The sequence below is a fragment of the Pseudophryne corroboree genome, chromosome 1 (assembly GCF_028390025.1).
Source record: "Pseudophryne corroboree isolate aPseCor3 chromosome 1, aPseCor3.hap2, whole genome shotgun sequence".
NCBI lineage: Eukaryota > Metazoa > Chordata > Amphibia > Anura > Myobatrachidae > Pseudophryne > Pseudophryne corroboree.
In genome coordinates, this window is record NC_086444.1 from 1,067,153,422 (window position 1) to 1,067,172,485 (window position 19,064).

The 19,064-nt window shown below is 40.7% G+C and overlaps 1 protein-coding gene across 10 annotated transcripts in view; it reads left to right on the forward strand.

Annotated features, from left to right (window-relative positions):
* FRYL (FRY like transcription coactivator) overlaps window positions 1-19,064 on the forward strand; it is a 541,692-nt gene that overhangs the window by 272,707 nt on the left and 249,921 nt on the right. For 9 of the 10 annotated variants that reach the window (XM_063920961.1, XM_063920963.1, XM_063920960.1 and 6 more), the window contains one exon: window positions 10,739-10,938. In XM_063920961.1, the coding sequence (XP_063777031.1) occupies window positions 10,819-10,938 (120 nt within the window). In that variant the 5' untranslated portion in view covers window positions 10,739-10,818. Of the gene's footprint in view, window positions 1-3,667; window positions 3,736-10,738; window positions 10,939-19,064 lie in introns of those variants that run through there. The other variant, XM_063920959.1, reaches the window with a different exon arrangement.

The window sequence follows — 19,064 nt, forward strand, 5'->3', positions numbered from 1 at the left end:
AGGCTGCCACAGTGGGAGTGAGCAAGCTGATTCCACCAGTCAAAATCTGCTTCCATCTGTTCTTGCATATTTTGTGCAAAAAAGGAGAAAAAGCAGGTTCACATTGTTAGCACTAAGAACACTAAGGGTGGTATTCAATTGTTGCATGTGCCAGCAGCCACTAGATGGCTCCCAATGGAGCAATTGTTGCTCTGTTCGTGTGCGCTGCCAGCCGGGCCCTGCATTTCAGCTCGCTCCCCCCCACGCTATTAGTCAAAATTATTGAAGAGGTGAGTGGATGATGGTGTTATGTTACATTTAGAACAGTAGTTCCCAGATGTGGTCATCAAAGCACCCTAACAGTACAGGTTTTAAGGATATCCATGCTAGAGCACATATGGTTAAATAAAAGTTTAAGTAAAAGTACTAATTAAGGGGGTCATTCCAAGTTGTTTGCCCGCTAGCAGTTTTTAGCAGCCGTGCAAACGCTATGCCGCCTCCCACTGGGAGTGTATTTTAGCTTAGCAGAAGTGCGAACGAAAGGATCGCAGAGCGGCTACAAAATTATTTTGTGCAGTTTCAGAGTAGCTTCAGACCTACTCAGCGCTTGCGATCACTTCAGACTATTCAGTTCCTGTTTTGACGTCACGAACACGCCCTGCGTTCGTCCAGCCATGCCTGCGTTTTTTGAACACTCCCTGAAAACGGTCAGTTGACACCCAGAAATGCCCTTTTCCTGTCAATCACTCTGCGGCCAGCAGTGCGACTGAAAAGCTTCGCAAGACCTTGTGTGAAACTACGTTCGTTGTAATAGTACGACGCACGTGCGCATTGCGCCACATACGCTTGCGCAGAAGTGCCGTTTTTTTGCATGATCGCTGCACAGCGAACGAAAGCAAGCTAGCGATCAACTCTGAATGACCTCCTAAGTCTCCTGTGCTCTAGCATGGATATCCTTAAAACCTGGATTGTTAGGGTGCCTTGAGGACCGCGTTTTGGAACCTCTGGATTAGAAGAAACAGATATATTTACGGTTAAAGATAAATTATTAGAATTTAAGAATTGGACATAGTACCTTTATTCACAAAATATATCCGTAAGTAGACTACCAACATTTATAATAACATTGATACTATGATCCCTAGGTTATATCACCTTCATCCATTAAAAAAAGAAATGCATTATTCAGAAAATTGTTACATAACACCTTCATCTACTCGCCTCTTCAATTATGGACTATAAATATATATTTGGCCAAACATGTTAGCACACCCACCAAGTCAAGGTGAGCCCCATTAGATTAACATTGATAATACTATTACATTATACCAATTTATCAAGGATTTACTATAATAGTGCCCCCTAATCTGTAGACAGCAAAGTATGACCTGTGCTGAATAAAATTACCCAAAGGCAGATGGGAAAAGTGCTAGTACCAAGCAGAAGTGGTCTGTACTTAATAAACACACATACAGGAGAATTTTGCATCCATCTTGTGATCTGCATAAATGTAACCCAGCAGTTTAGCAATTGCTTCAAGTGGCCACTTCACGTCCTATGTCCCTGGGCCATTTAGTGCAATTGTATGATAGAAACATAGAATTTGACGGCAGCACATCTAATCTGCCCTTTATTTACCTTTTGGTAACCTTAACCCTATATGATCCTTAGTTCTTTGTAGGATATTCTTATGTCTATCCCAAGCATGTTTAAATTGCTCTACAGTCTCTTGGCTTCTTCTACATATAATGGAGGCTATTCCCCCTATCCACTACCTTTTCTGTAAAGTAATTTTTCTTCAAGTTTCCTTGGAACCTACCTCCTTACAGTCTCGGCATGTATCCTGGTGGTGTTCTTTTCCTTTGATTAATGTCTCCCTCCTGTACCTAGATAAAACTCTTGATATAGTTTAAAGTTTCTGTAATGTCCCCCCTTTCTCTTCTCTGCGCCAAACTATACATATTAATCCCACTCTTGAGTGAACATGCCATATAGTGGACCTCTGAAACCAGGGGATGATGCTTAAGAGATGTTATGCCGGGTGTGGTTCATCAAATCGACAGTATCTAGGTCGACAATGTTTAGGTCGACAGTCACTAGTTCGACATGGATGGAAGGTCGACATGTGCTAGGTCGACAGGTCTAAAGGTCGACAAGAGGATTTTTTTTTTTTGGTGTCGTTTTCTTCGTAGAGTGACCGGGATCCCAAATTAGTGCACCGCGTCCCCTCGCATGGTGCCTTCGCTCCGCTACCGCTTCGCTCGGCACAGATTACCGTTCCAATCGTAGTCCACGTGGATCGTTAAGTATGAAAAAATTCTAAAAAATAATTTAAAAAAAAAAAAACTCATGTCGACCTTTAGACCTGTCGACCTAGCACATGTCGACCTAGAAACCCTGTCGACCTTCCATCCATGTCGACCTAGTGACTGTCGACCTATAGTGGTCGACCTAAACATTGTCGACCTAGACAGTGTCGATCTTCAGACCAGATCCCGTTATGCCTTCCTGGGAGTGCAATATTAATCCCTCATTAAAAAAACAAAACCAAAGAGAAACATTTTCAGCAGTTCAATGCTAATAGGAGCAACAAAGTAATTGCATTAATCGACTTTCTTCTGTATCATTCATTAAATTGTTCCTTGTTTACAGTATAGTCATGTCCTGTGTAGAATAATGATCCATGTGAAATAATTTTCCTTACATTAATTGTTAGCCACCTGTGAACCTGATAATAATTCTCATTGATATTGTATGATGAGTTTATAATTTGTTCATTGAGCATCAAGTGTTACAGACTATGGAAACGGTATTAACGCCATTAAGCCAGGCAGTGATATTACTATCATTTCCAGTGTACGCCAGTCCTGAGGATTATGTGTACTTATATGGGAGGTTTTCTACAGGAATAATCGAGATTGCGTTCATAGTCTTATATTTGCTAGTTATTTATACAGTGAGGCGTCAGTGCTTTTTATGCTCTGTAGGAGATATAGGGGATGATTAAAGGGTGACACATGGCAATTTCCACTGCCTTTCCCTAACTTTAGGCCTCACAAACGTGTACCCTCATTCGTTGTAATAGTGAATGTACTCCGCATCATTTGGGAAATTGGCAGTACAGTCGGGTAGTTATGGGAACACAACAAATAAGTCTAACAAAACAGCTTACTCTTCATAATTGAATACAGGTGCGAGCTGTCACAAGAACTATTAGTGCATTCTGAGCTTTTGCATTTTTAATACTTACATTGTTGGTAACTGGAAGCATAGTAATTGGGGGGAAAAAAAAACCTTTGAGGCCATATAGAAAAAAATAAACCTCTCGTAACTATAGTTAATGAGGGATGTTTTTACCAGTGTTTTGTAGTAAGTTCTGTTCATGACTCCCCCTAGCTACAAATCAACAATTTACGGGGCAGACTATATAAATGGGCAGGTCTGCAGCGCTCCAGCTGGCACTGATATGTGGCTCCCATGATGATCAGCCATCTAATGAGAGTAGTAAGCAACAGCTGGTGTACAGAATACTTTTCCCAGTTGTAATCCAGATTTATGGGACATATGAGAAGTCTTGCAACCCGATTGCATTCTGGAATATAGTTTGTTACGCCTCAAAATAAAAGGCAATATCTGCATTTTTCCCTAATAACATATTTTACAGACTCTTCAGATGCTTATTGTACATAGATTGTATTTCTCCTATGTCCTGGAACACAGCATGCGCAAGCTGGGATACATCAGACAACAACAACTGTGAGTTCTAGGGTCACGCTTTACTTGTAAACTTTCAATTGCACCTGCTGTGGCCCATTATCCACAACGATCATTATTTTGTGTTATGTTTTTCATAATACCAAATATTATCTTAATTACGGTTTTGGTTTCCAAATTATTGTTGCCGTTTTATTTAAAATGCGCCGCCTATAAATTATATGACTATTAGGTGTCACCGAGCAGTTCTGTGACCATAAACACGCATGACACTGTGGGCTGACAGCTTTTGCATAGGCCACAAAATAACGAGGTGATTTCTGGAATCTGTGTAATTTATATTTGTTTAGTAATTTACCGTAGGGATACATCATTTAAAATAAATAACTCTTAAAATGATTATTTTAGTGATGTCCATAGAATGTGCCGTTTATATGGATTGTATCTATAGTTGTTTATACGTAGACTTGCAATACTATCCCTTTAATCCGAGACACCTATGATTTACACAGGTTCTGTGGCTGGCAAAATTCAAGCTTTATTTTTTAATCCGCCACAGAACCTGTGTAAATCATAGGTTCCAAATTAAAGGGATATTATGGCAAGCCTATGTATACATGTATTATACTTGTATTTACATCAGTAAGCGTGCTGAGATGCTTTTTAAATTAGAGATGGTGGTTCAGCTGCTTAGTCAGTGATTTAGGGGTATATTCAATTAGTGACAAATTTTCCGACAGTCGGAAAATCTGCACTAATTCAACCTGTGTGTATTCCATAGCGGGAGTTTTCGCCCGTTTTTTTTAAACCATTTTTGCCCATGCCTTTTTATTTTTATATTTTTTTTAATCATATCGGCGAAACGAACCCAAAAAACTGTCAAACGCCCCCAAATTCGACAGAACACGTGAATCGGTGGTGGATTCGTCTTTGCGGATTTTTTGGCCTCGTGGAAAAAACGCACGGGCATTGAATAGGTCAAATGTAAATTTGACCTAAAAAGAGCGAAAAGTGCACGCCACTAATTGAATACCCTCATTAAGGTTGATTCACTTGGTCCAGTCACCGGATACCTAACTTTACGTGATCTGAACACCAAAGTCTTTGTGTGGATAGAAGTACAGGTAGAATTTAGCATTTTAGCCCTGGCTAATGGCTATTGAGAGTCCTGCCACATAAATTGCATTTTCCAGAATACCTTTCTGCTTTTCTAGAATATTAGTTTAAATAGGCTCACCATACTATCCCTTTAAACTGGGACACGTAAGCGTTATACAGGTTCTGTGGCTGATTAAAACCAGGGGAAATGCAAGCTTGAAGTTAGCCAGCCACAGTACCTGTGTAATTCATGTGTCCTGGTTTAAAGGGATAGTATGGTAAGCCCAAGTTTAAATGATTTCTACAATTCGAAGACTGGCAAAAATTAGTTCAGTATAGTACCATTGCTAACAAAGTTGGGAATTCAATTGAACGCAATTTTGTTTAGCTATGCAATTAGTCACTTTGTAGACCTGCAACTAAAGAGGGTGCAAGCCGAAATCCACTTAACTAGTGCCACTTTGCTAGTTGCGGGTTTATCAATTGAGCAAACAGCATTGCGCCCAGACATTAAGTCAGATAACGCAGTAACTGCGACTAAGTGCTGGGTCAGATGCAGACAATTGGATAGCTCCATGTGTTCATTGCCGGAGATGAACAAAATCGCATTCAATTGATTTGCCCCCAATGTATTATTAGAGCAAGGCTCCACCTCCTGTCTAAAGTGACGGGGAGATATCCAGTTGTTTGTGCCGGCAGGTGTGAGCTACTGGGCACACATTATGTATTGCACATGTTGCGCCCAAACACCGTGTTAAAGTTGTTAAACCCCTGGAAAGAAGATTTTCCTGCTGTAATATGGTGTGAGCAGACATTTTGGGTGCCAATGGCACACACTCCCATTGGCGCAACCAATTGAATTGACGGTCACTTTAGACTGGAGCTTCAGGCAGCACAAAACAATTGAATTCCGACGCTAGTGTTTTTGTTAACTAACAACTCCGTTTATATTGTGTCAAAAGAAACATCAAAACAAAAATATCTTTCTTTCTTTTTTTTAAACTGTAAAGGGTCATCTGTGTGTTGTTTTTGTGCACTTTAGTACCAGTGCTGCTGGGTGGTCAGCATTGTCCTTGCGTCCTTCACTTACTCTTGCAGTTCATGGGGAATTCCATACTTTTAAATCATACATTCCAGATTTAGTTTGTTTGTTTAAATCACTAAGTGCCTTTTACATAAAAGGGATCATCTAGAACCTCTGTGAATGGCATGGGAAAAGCGCTATGTTTTTACAAAACTTGATATATCATCTCTTGTTGTGGCCTTACAATGTTCCTTCACGTGCACCGTCGGATCGGGCATGTACGGTAGTATGGGAATAGTGGTCTGCAGCTAGTCTCAAGAGTTAAAAATACTACATATCTGCTGAATGAGGTCTTGGACTTATAATTTGTACAGACAATAGCAAACCAAACAAAATAACACATTCACAGCTCAGTGAACACACTGCACATTATTCACTGAAAACAATGCTGTGTTTGTTTGTTCTCTTACCATGGCCCAGCTATGTGGGAAATCTACGGGCAAGCGCCGCTGTGGTGCGAAAGGAAACATCTCCAACACTGCATTGTTTTCCAGCTGACATGAACGCTGCCCAGTATAATGTAGAGGTAATAATTCAGATCAGATAAACAATGGAGAAAGTTGGGAATGTTCCTTTGATCTGTAGCAGTTACACAACATATGGGTTTTAGAGCTAGTGGACAGCAAACCGTATTTGCTTTTGTTAGATTTTGTTTTATTTACTTGTTAACAGTTTCTTATATAGCGCAGCAAATTCCGTTGTGCTTTACAATTGTAAACAACAGTGGTAAAACAAACTGAGTAATAACAGACTGACATACAAGTAGTAAGGCCCTGCCCGCAAGCTTACAAAAGTATAAGGAATTAGGCATGCATACATAAGTATAGGTGCTGTCTATTGCATAATTGACCACCAGATTGCAAAGGTGATTGGTGGGCTGTATGATATGGCCACACAGCAATGATGAATCGGGATCAGGAGGAAGGGAAAGTGAAGAAAGAGAAAATATGTGGGGACTTTACAGTGGGGATGTAATGGGATACGAAAAGCTTATAAAGGTTATGTGAGCGGTTCTGGAATTTGATAAGCTTGCCTGAAGAGGTGAGGTTTCAGGGAACGCTTAAAGGTTTAGAGACTAGAGGATAGTTTTATGGTGGAAGGTAGGGCATTCCACAGAATTGGTGCAGCCAGAAGAAACTCTTGCAATCGGGAATGGGAGTGAATATTGAGTGTGGATGAGAGACGTAGATCTTGTGAAGAGCCAAGGTCGGGTTGGGACATATTTTGAGATAAGCGGAGAGCTGTACATTGGTGTAGTTTGAATAATGGCCTAGTGTGTGAGTAAAAGTATTTTATATTGAATACGGTAGAATACAGGTAATCAGTGGGGGGACTGACAGTGGATCTGCAACCGATGAACATCTAGTGAGGAAAATTAGTATCACAGCTGTATTCTGAATGGATTGTAGTGGTGAGAGTCCCTTTTTGGTAAGACCTGTAAGAAGACTATTGCAATAGTTGGGTTTAGGCACCAAGTGCCTAAACCCGGCTAGAGTAATGTGCGTGATCGTCTTTATGTGCATTTCAGCTTGCTACCTCCGGGGGTAGCGAGCTGAAATAAACTTGTCGCACCCGTCGCCAGTAACATTAGAATACTGCCGGAGGGGGAGACGGACATGTGAATCTGGCCCATAGTGTACATAGGTACAGTACAGTCAAGGCCTCTAACTGTTTCAGAGTCTCTGGCCCTGATGGGACGTCACCATGTTACAACTGTCTGATCTGCAGCAGCACTTACCACACCTGTTTTTTGAAGAACAAGAATTCTGTATAGAGAAAAGAAGATGTGCCAATAGCACAAAATATTTTTATTTTATTTTTTATCTTTGAATATCGTGTGTATCAGTTTGTTCCCAAACTTGAATGCCATGGCACCCTGGCGTTCCACAGGGCACTTGCAAGGGGTATTGTCATTAGGTCGACCACTATTGATCGACATGGTCACTAGGTTAACATGGAAAAAGGTGGACATGAGGTTTTTTTTTTTAAATTATTTTTTGTGTCATATTTTCTTCGTAAAGTGAGGGGGAACCCCAATTAGTGCACAGTGTCCCCTCGCATGGCTCGATTTGCTCGCCATGCTTCGGGCCAGGTGCCTCGCTGCACTCGGCACAGGTTACTATTCCCAATCGTAGTCCACGTGGATCGTAAAGTATGAAAAAGTTCAAAAAATAAAAAAGGGAAAAACGCAAGTCGACCTTTTTCTATGTCGACCTAATACATGTCGACTAACAGTGGTCGACCTAATGACCGTATTCCCTTGCTATGGTGCCAGAGGTTGATAATCCAGGAGAACAGGAGGGAAGAGGGCCCTGCTCCAAGGAGTGCACAAACTAGGGTATTAGGTATTATCCTATATATAAGAATTCTGAGGACTGACCCAATCCTGGCAGTCTGGTAAAGTTTCATGAATTTCGTGAAGATGGTGGGAATCATGGGAAAGTCTTCAGATACCAAGACTTTTCCAACTTTCACCCCAAAATTACTTTCAGGTGGGTAACAAAACTATTAGTAGGATCCAGAACCCCCTAGAAGTCTTCGCTTCAGACATAACGCTGTTGAGTATTACCACTCCACTTCATGTTGGCAAGTTTAATTATAACCGCTTTCACTTTAGTTATTTTATATGGCATCACAGCAGTTTCTCTTGGAAGACTGGTATTAGGAAGCTACAGTAACTAGTGTGATCACTGAGTTCCACAGCTCCCAGGATGCTGATAGGCTGCTTTCTCATGGCAGCAGGTCCAGCCTGAAATAGCTGTGTCCATTGTGTGAAGGTGACTGATCCACTTTAAAGTTGAATATTTTTGTGTCTATTTTATACACACCAGTATTTGGTTTATGTGGCTCCCGTAGGCTCGCTAATGCCCTGGCGTTTTTCACTAGTGAGTAGAACATAAAGAAATCCTACGTAGGTATGAGAGGAAGGAATGCTGGTATCTCTTTATCTGGCCAGTCCACATGTCCTCTATTCCAAGAACACTTATGCAGCTGTTGTGCCACTCACTATGGGATTGTGTACACAAGACTGTTTCATGGAAAATAAGTTGTCGTTTTCTTAACAATTTTCATTTTTATTTTCTTAAATATAATATTAAGTGTGGTCTCTGAATTATACATTTTATAGAAACTTGTAATATTTAATGTCGAGGTATGCTCTCATTTAAAATTGGGAGTAAAGGAATTAATGTCCCTTAAGATGCACTAAGAGCCACTGTTTCTGCAGCTTACAAAATGTAACATCCATTTGTACATAGGATGCCTGTGTTTTCCTTGACCTAGGTTTTTGAATATGTATTTGTCCTGGGTTTTAGCTCCTATACCCCTTTCACACTGCAGCTTGAACCCGTGTCAGCCCTGCAAAATAGTATAGTCATCAAAAGTGGACGTCACAAGCTGATGAGTCGTGTCCGTGCTCCTGATCCACCAATCGGCTCCATTTAAGCATGACCAGGATTGAAAAACCCAGGTTGCACCGTTTCAAACAGCAGGCAACCCGGGTCAGAAGCCCCAGCAATTTGGACCTGGGTACACAGTTTTACACAGAGATGAACTAGCCTGCCATCAGAGGTGGTAGAGGCTAAGACAGTACAGCAATTTAAACTTGCTTGGGATAGACATATGAATATCCCTACAAAGAACTAAGGATCAAATAGGGTTGAGGTGACCTAAAGGTACAAAAGGGGCAGACTTGATGGGTCAAGTGGTTCTTATCTGCCGTCAAATTCTGTGTTTCTATGAGATAGAGCCAGGGTTGAACCAGCTTGTCCCAGCAAATTCCTGGGTCAAATGCTCTGTCTAAAAGGGAGATAACTCTGCAAATGGGATATATTCACTACCCGGAACTACTGTTCCATTCAGCATGTTAAAGCCGTGCTTTACTTAAAAAGCAGGATTACTACAGGACTATTAAAACAAAAGTACAAGTTAGGTTACAGTATATAAAAGATGCAGTATTAATGATCACAGATATTATATATCATTCATCAGGACTTAAGATTAAGCTGTGATCATAACAGGATATATTTTCCTGCATGAGAAATGGCTGATATCACAAAATGTCGACACCAGAATGTCAACATGGTCATAACGTTGCCATTGTACATGTCAACAGGCAGCATGTTGACGTAAAATTTTCTTAGTGTTCTAGTCCTAAATGCAGATTAACCCTATCCCTAATAATCTGTAATGTCGATATAATGACACTGCATACCTATAGAACAAATGTTTTCTTATGCTACCAATAGCTCAGATTCTCCCAAGGTCTGGAAATGTCTAATTCTATATCTGTGATCATTATTAATTGTTACTTTTATCTAGGACAACTTTCAGTTCAGGTTTAGTGGCTATTTAATACATGTTTTAATGGAGATCAATATGGCTGTCAGTCAGCAGGAAACTGTCATTTTATTTGCAACTATCTTTGTGTATGTCTTCAGTCAATATTTTCTGCTGCTTAAATTGATCAGTATGTGTGTGTGCATTTGTTTTTCATGCATAATGTATGAAATATATGTATTTTAGCGCTGTACATTTCAAGACATTGTATTATTTATGTCCTGCCAAATGAGCCGTGTCACTTTTTTGTCTGTACGTATGACATTTGTTATGTCTACTTTACAGTATACACACTGAGAAGGCAGCCATTTTCTCAGCTACACAAATATTTCTGACAGAGCAGTGACTTTGCTTGGGGTCAGTGGTGTCAGTACAGGTCACTTTTGTATATAATTGTCCCTTTGTGAATATAACAGTTATGCAGTGGAACTATTTACAGAGGATATTAGACAATCAACTTACTGCAAGTACATGTAATAACTGGACGTGTCTTTTAATGTTCCTGTCTGTGTGTTTTCTCTACAGCTTCTGTTCCAGCCAGCACTGTAAACAAGAAACGGGTCACTCCAATCAACCACTGCCCTTTGGAAAAGAGAAGTGTCACAATGTCAAACATTACGATTGACCCAGAAGTCAAGCCTGGAGAATATGTCATTAAAAGCCTCTTTGCAGAATTCGCTATTCAAGCGGAGAAAAAAATAGAAGTCGTAATGGCTGAACCCTTGGTAAGTGTTGATAGTGGTTTTATAGCCCAGTTTCACCATTTAGCCCTTGTACACTTTAGCTCCAGGAGAATTGCTCTGAGGTAATCTTGTCTATAACAGTGAACTGCTTACTGAATGGAGCAGCACACCTCCATGATGACTTGCAGGGAATACCATGAAAGTGAATGGCTGCTGTATTTGCTAGCTTTTGTTCATTTTTACTTTGAGTGTTTTAAATAATTCCATGCTCCAAACAGTGATTTTAAGGACTCTGTGTTGAGGTGTCTTGCGCTGGTGTTTGTTGTCTTATTGATCTCAGAAGTGCATAAATCAGGTTTAGCCGTGTAGATTGAACCTTTTACTACACAGTTACATTTAGCTTACTAGTCATGCATCTTTATTTTATGGTTCAGTATTGCAAGGTCTGTTTGATTTGAATTAACAAGGAAGTAACATGCCACCTCCAGTCTATTATAAGGATATTAGAAGCCTTTGCAAACTGGTATGTATACAGACCTAACTTTTTATAAAAATCTTCTGTCACTTTAAGTATCTACCCCTTTCATTCCAAAATCCCGGGTCCAGCCCGGGTCACTGAACATGGGTTTCAAGACCTGTCACAGTAGCTTGAAACCCATTCATACCGCAGTCTGGACCTGGATTATTGCCGGGGCTTCTCCTCTGCCGACGCTTGGATAATTTACACTAGGGAGAGCATAATATAATCTAATGTAAATTATCAGAACTGTATTCAGGCATATTTGTTCATTGTCTGCTCACAAGATGATGTTTACAATTGAATTGTTCTTAAATGAAAATGTTATGTTTCTTTTTATTTTCAGTATAGGAATACATCAGAAAGTTTTTATTAACGTAGCGAATCATAGAATTTTACGGCAGATAGGAACCACTTGGCCCATCTAGACTAAACACATATGCACACACTAGGGTTCATTTTTGTTGGGAGACAATTAACCGTGCAGTACCAGTATATTTGTGGACTATGGGAGGAGACTGGAATACCCGGAGGAAACCCACGCAAGTACGGGGACAATATGCAAACTCCACACAGATAGGGCCATGGTGGGAATTAAACCCATGACCTCAGTGCTATGTCGCAGTAATGCTAACCACGACACAGTCTGCACTGCGTCAACTGCTATTATTACTGTTTACCTACAGTTGTGAACTTTTAGTCCCTCCATTGTGTAGTAATGTTATATAGAATGACATTGATATATTCACTTATGTTGTACGTATTTCACTATAGATGCTTTACATGTTCTTTCTCTGTGCAAAATGGTGTTTCTTTTGCAGTAAAGTGGCCTGATTACTGCCAAGGCAGGATCAGATTGGCACATTGCAATCAAGATAGGTAAATAAAATGGAAGAATCAAACAAAAGAGAAATCAAACCAATCAGATTAAAAAGAGCAGCAAAAATAAAAGGAAATAAAAATATAGGTCTCTCGAGACACCCCCAGGTGGCATTTGAGTCAAGAGAAATAGGAGGGTCATCATCTATCGGACGTAACAGGTGCCAGGAGGTATTATGGAGACTGGTGAATTTGGCGTCTCATCTCAATGGACAGTGTGGTGAAATAACTCTCCCACATACTGAAGAAACCTTCCACCTTACGTTCCCTGTCCAGGGTTACCTCCACCCAGTCCATGCGGAACAAGTGACTCTGTGACAAAAATAATAGATCAAGGGGGAGCTGTAGATGTAGCATATCTAGACTTTAGTAAGGCATTTGACACTGTCCCACATCGCAGACTGCTAAATAAACTTGAAAGTGTGGGGGTGGATTATAAAACAGTTAAATGGATAAGAACCTGGTTGCAGGATAGGAAACAGAGAGTTGTAGTTAATGGAGTGCAATCTATGGAGGGAAATGTTACCAGTGGAGTACCCCAGGGATCTGTACTTGGTCCAGTTCTCTTTATTGAAGGGAATGTATGCCTTTTTGCAGATGATACAAAGATATGCAACAGGGTAGACACACCGGGAGGGGTAAAACCCAATGTATTCATGTATGCATATCCTTAAAACTTCCTTAAAAGGTATAATGTTAAGCAGTCCATGGTTAATTATTTTTTAAAATATTTTTATTGAAGTAATGAGTGATACATTTCGGTATTAGAGAGGCAACAAGGCATCATACATAAAACAATTCCATTGGGATCCTATAGACGCCCATTCCTTCTGACGACCAGAAGGTGCTGCGTGCCACAATTGAATCAGTCCCAATATGTCCAAGTCAAACACTAATAAATTATACTATAAAAAGGAAAAATTGTGAAACATTCTCACAATATCAGGCCCGTACGTACAAACTTAATAAACTATAATTAAACATGAAACATGCTCACCCCCTCCTGGGATCACACCGTAGTAAGAGGATCGCCCTCTGCCCTGCTCAAAAGATACCAGGAGGTATTGCACAGATAATTATGAATTTAGGTTTGTATGGCTGGTGACAGGGCTACTATGATACTTTCCCACATCTTGGAAGAACCTCTCAGTTATGGCCTCCTCCAGCATAACGGCCACCCATGGTTGGGGGTTCAGGTTGTATCCATAGCCGTAAAATTAATTTATGAGCCGCTGCTCTGACCAATTCAGGGTGATTTAACATCCTTTACAAAGAAATAAAGTTGACTGCTTTTGCGGATGACATTTTATTGTTTGTTTAATCAAACAGGGACTAGCTGGTGGCTGTAAAGCAATCGGGGAGTAGCTGGTGGCAGTACAGCAATCGGGGAGTAGCTGGTGGCTGTAAAGCAATCGGGGAGAAGCTGATGGCTGTAAAGCCAATAACGGAGTAGCTGGTGGCTGTAAAGCCAATAACGGACTAGCTGGTGGCTGTAAAGCCAATAACGGACTAGCTGGTGGCTGTAAAGCCAATCACGGACTAGCTGGTGGCTGTAAAGCCAATCACGGACTAGCTGGTGGCTGTAAAGCCAATCAGACACTAGGTGGTGACAATAAAGCCAATCATGAATGGATAGGCTGGCTCAGCCACAAGATGCCCTGGATCTATTTTCAGATGTGGCATTAATGGGATAAGAACTGTGCCAGCTCAGCCGCTGGATGGTATTAGGGCTGTTGGACCCTAGTGTGTGCATGTGAGCGGTATTTAATTTAGACTTTCAATTCCAATGGGTCAGGGACTGATGAGAATGATGCAATATTTTCTGGGAAATGCAGCATAATATGGTGATATAAATAATAATAAGTATTCATTTTCTTCATTATAAAAAAGAGCTTTTTGCGTTTCTGCTCTGTGAGCTCCGTTTTGGAAGTACAGCTGAGGGACTACTGCGTCTGTTACGTGACCTTTTCACAGAGAAGTAGTTTAGATTATTTGCTTGGAGCACCTGCTTGGCTTTATTGCATAGTGACTCCACTTGTATAAAGAATAGATGTCAGTAATCTGGTTATAACAGGGCTTTTTATTTGACATCCAGGTGGTTTGTTAAGAAATCCTTTCATAAGTGCAGGGCAGGTGTCTGGTCTTATGCACGAAAGCCTCCATTGTTTGCTCTGTACAATGAAACCACAAAAAGATTAGTGATGTGGATAAGATCTGGGTTGAATTTACTGCAGGGCTGATTGTGCGGTGCTCTGTTCTGTATTTTCTGTTGCAGGTAACATGCATGTAAGTAAAGAATAAATACAAATGCATGTGCTTTACTCCTTTCCTGGGATCCTAAGCTGTTACTGTTAGGGGTTGTGTTGCCCTTGCAAGCATGCTTGACCAATCCAGAGTTTGCTTCTCTTTCCATGCTCCTCTAATCCTTGTAATGGTTCAGGCTGAGTGTTTTGGCAGGCATAACCCAGATGGTCAGCCAATAAATTGAACTAATATGAGTAGTCTGGGTACTTTTTATTTCTAATGTCTGTAAACATTCCGGTGACGTGGAGATAAAGTGGCACTCTAGTTCTCCGCACTCTCTCCCCCCCGCCTGTTCCTCTTTCTCCTTTTGTGCGCTCAGTTTGCTTTTGCACTTTTTTTCCTCTCCTTTTCTTTCTCTTTTTTTTTTCTACCCCTCTCTTCCTTGTGCTCAGTTCTCTCTCCAGATGAGACTATTATGGATGCTATTGTTCTCCCACCACCCCATTATTATTGGGGCCTAGGGACACCATTCCCTCACCACCCCTTTGCTATTGGGGCCTAGGGACTGATTCTAGATCTCCTGGAACTGGTTTGTGGAAGTGAGTGGTAACTGTTCCCCTCCAATTCCCTGCTGGGTAGCAAACTGATTAAGTCTGGAGTTTGATTCACAGTGGTGAGGTGATGAATGTGAACAAAGAGGCCACCGTTAGCCCCCAGTGGTCCCAATACAGAGATTAGAGAATTAACTGCTTATGTGATTTTCTGCCAGTTTCCCTTCACTTCCCTTGAAATTCCATTCTCTGGCTATATACCTATGTCTGATTATCAAGATATAATAAGTCACATAATCAGCGAAGACTAGTAATATTATCTAATAGCTAGAATATAATGAAAATACCTTTCTAATTTTTTTTTTATCTCTGTGGGGGCGATTCAGTTGTTTTGTGGGCATGCATCACCGGAACTATTCAATTGCCCCCATCCCTGTTTAGCGCGCATGCCCCGTGTACGTGCCCATTACTACTGGGTTTAGCCCCGCAAAGCAGCTTAAACCCATTTAAAGTCCAGGTTTTAGTACATTTTAACTTGCACCTCAGGACGCTGAGAGCTGAAATATGTTCCCCTCGGCTGCTTGCGCCTGATTGGAGCAACAATTCAGTTGACCTCTATGTGTTATAGTAGCAACCATTTTGTACACGTGAGCTTTTGTGCAGGAAATCTATACCATATTATAGTAATATATTTTGTTTATTTTAGGAATTTAAAGTAGAAAATCCTGAAGTTTAGTTTGAGGTCTATTCTGTAGCACAGCAAGCAAGGAAACTCTCCAGAGATTGTGCAGGATAGAACCTGTAAGGAAAAGTCTTCATTTCAAAAAGACTATTTTACACTGATCAGCCATAACATTAAAACCACCTGCCTAATATTATGTAAGTCCCTCTCGTGCCACCAAAACAGCTCTGACTCCTCGAGGTATAGACTCCACAAGTGGTATTCGGCATCAAGATGTCAGCACCAGGTCCTTCAAGCCCTATAAGTTGCCCCATGGGGCCGCTATGGTTTGAACTTGTTTTTCCAGCTTATTATACAACTACCATCACCTTGCCTTCTTCCCATAATTTATTGTAAAATATATATTTAAAAAAAAGAAAAAAATTACCAGCCCAGACCTCCGCCTTCTGTTCTTCTAGGTTCCAGTACGGATGCTCACTTGCCCACTGAAGCTGCCATTGGCGGTGGACAGGTGTTGGCACAGGCACTCTGACCAGTCTGTGGCTTCTATCATAGCCAGCATTAACTCTTTCAGCTTTTTGTGCTACAGTAGCTTTTCTGTGGGATAGGAACAGACGGGCTAGCCTTGGGCGTCCATGACCCTTTTGCTGGTTCACCTGTTGTCGGTCCTTGGACCACATTTAATACATACTAACCACTGCATGCTTGGAACACTCCACAAATCCTGCCGTTTTGGAGAAGCTCTGACCCAGTTGTCTAGCCATCACAATTTTGCTATGTCAGAGTTGCTCAGTTCCTTACACTTGCCCATTTTTCCTGCTTCCATTACATCATTTTCAAGAACTGAGTGTTCACTTGCTGCCTAATATATCCCACCCCTTCACAGGTGCCATTGTAACAAGCTAATCAATGTTATTAACTTCTCTTGCAGTGGTTTTAATGTTATGACTTATAGGTGTAGAAGAGCACATTTTAGTGAGAAGTAACTACGTAGTTTATGCTTGTATTAAATCAAAGGTACTAGATAAAAAAAGAATAGCTGAGTGTTTGTCATTGCTTCTCATACTTGATCCTGAAGGCAAACTTATAAGTCCAGATTTGAATGATATCCATGCTTGAGCTCAGATGGTTAAATCATGCTTGAGCTCAGATGGTTAAATCAAAATGATTTGAGGTACTAAGTAAGTCACCTGTGCTCTAGCATGGGTATACTTAAATCTGGACTGTTAAGCTAGGTACACACTTGTACGATCATATTTCTGAAATAATTTTACTTTTGATTACACAAACGATTGGACGTTCTGGTCAAAGTGGCGATTCATGCGTACACACTTTTACACACTTTTAAAATCTAACTTGCATAGGTCCAGATAATCCTTTACTTTCTGTACTTCATCCATATAATTCTTTATTGTACTAAAGCTGTTCTCTATCTAGGAGTCTTGTTAAAATATAAATACATAACCTGCTGCTGTTATTGCTGCAATATATATATTATTGGATCTAAAGTCTAATGTTTACAGGGTAAGGCCTAGGCAGTAACCGCGGCTTTATGTGATTGTTTGTACTCTTCTCCTATCTCTTCAGTAGATTTGCAGAACTTCTGCTTTTCCCCCTTGTTTTAGTAACAGTCGTAGGGAATACGTCAGCTCTCCATTGTTCTTCATTGTGCTGTGCTGTCAAGTTCAGTGGCCTGCGAGACCTGCTCAATGTAATATAAAATTTGAAATGAATAAATTGTACACTGAAAAATACATTGTTTTGATTACGTGCACATTTTTATTGTGATACTTCTGTTAATGTATTTTAGACAAAGGTTAAAATGTATGTTGCATTCATGTGATCAGTTACATGCACATGGATACATGTAAAGTAAATGAAATATAATCACATTTACATATTTTTTAAAAGTAGCCAAAGATGTTGGAGCTACACTCAATTTCAAATTGCACAAAGGTTCGGCTTATATGTGTTAACAAGGGTAGATAGCGGTCTTGACGATACAAAATAGAGGGTTATTAGAAATAGATTACATTCAGACTGAGTCACAGTTGTTATGATTAATATTTTTCTTAAGACTTTCTATTAGGCTTGCAAGTAAAGGCAACCTAAACTAAGGGGATGCGGTTAATTTACCGGCTGTCGGGATCCCAGCGGTCAGGATACCGATGCCAGAATCCCGACAGCCGGGGAAATGCCGTCGATCGGAATCCCGACAGAGGCCCAGTATTCCTGCATGGGTGGTGGTCCACGCCCTCACCTAAGGGAGAATATAATAGTGTGGGCCCGGATCGTGGTGAACGTAGAGAGCCCGCAAGGGGACTCGGTGTGCTCGCTGACAGAATTCCAGCTGTCGGGATCCCGGCATCTGTCACCTGACCGCCGGGATCCCGACTGCCGATATTTCATACCAAATCTCTTTAAGGATTGTGTCTCTCTACAGAAGGCTGGTTTCCAATTTGTAAAGTTGGGAAGCAAATATATCCAAGGTCAGAACAAATATTTTATGCCATCAATAAAAAGGATTTTGGGGGGTTTCATAGTATGAAAGAAGGCAGGTAGCAATGAGCATTTTGTTAACAGGATTTTAGCGGAATATACAATTTTTTTCTTTAAAAGGTAAAATAAAAATATGGGGTTAGACACTAATTAGCGAAGGTGATCTTGTTGTGCTACAGAAATGGTGCAGCAACCAATATCACACATGTCCCCTCACACCTCAAAGGTGCACAGCAAAATGTGTGCTGCTGGGGTACCATTATTCTCTGTTATGTAGTCAGCAGCACATTGGCAAGAATTTAATTTCCCCCTGAAGGGCTGATTCCATTCACGCAATGTTCGGATACGCTCTTATTTGCTTATTACAGTAGGTATAACATTGCTAAACATCTCTCTTTAGGGTGTGAGGAAATACTTGTAAAGTTTAGGGGCACGACGTGTCATTCCTGAATGGCACATCATGTCCATCTTGCAGACTTAAGCCTCTAATTTTGCAAATTCAACCGATTTTCCTTGATTGATCAATTCCAAGAGGTTATCTCTGCCGGAGGGTGTCTACACTTTTCCACAAGTTGCTGACATATACTTTAAATTGTGAAAGTGTTGAATTGATGGACCTTGTGTCTATTTAAACGGCTATGTAATTTGAAGCCACTGTTGAGCGTGCTGAGAATTTGAAGCTTTCTTAGGGCTCCTACCCACTAGTGTTTTACACACAAGACATGACCGCTTCAAAAATATAGGGGAAGATTCAATGTGCCGTGAGGTTCTGTCCGAACATCACATGGTAATAGAA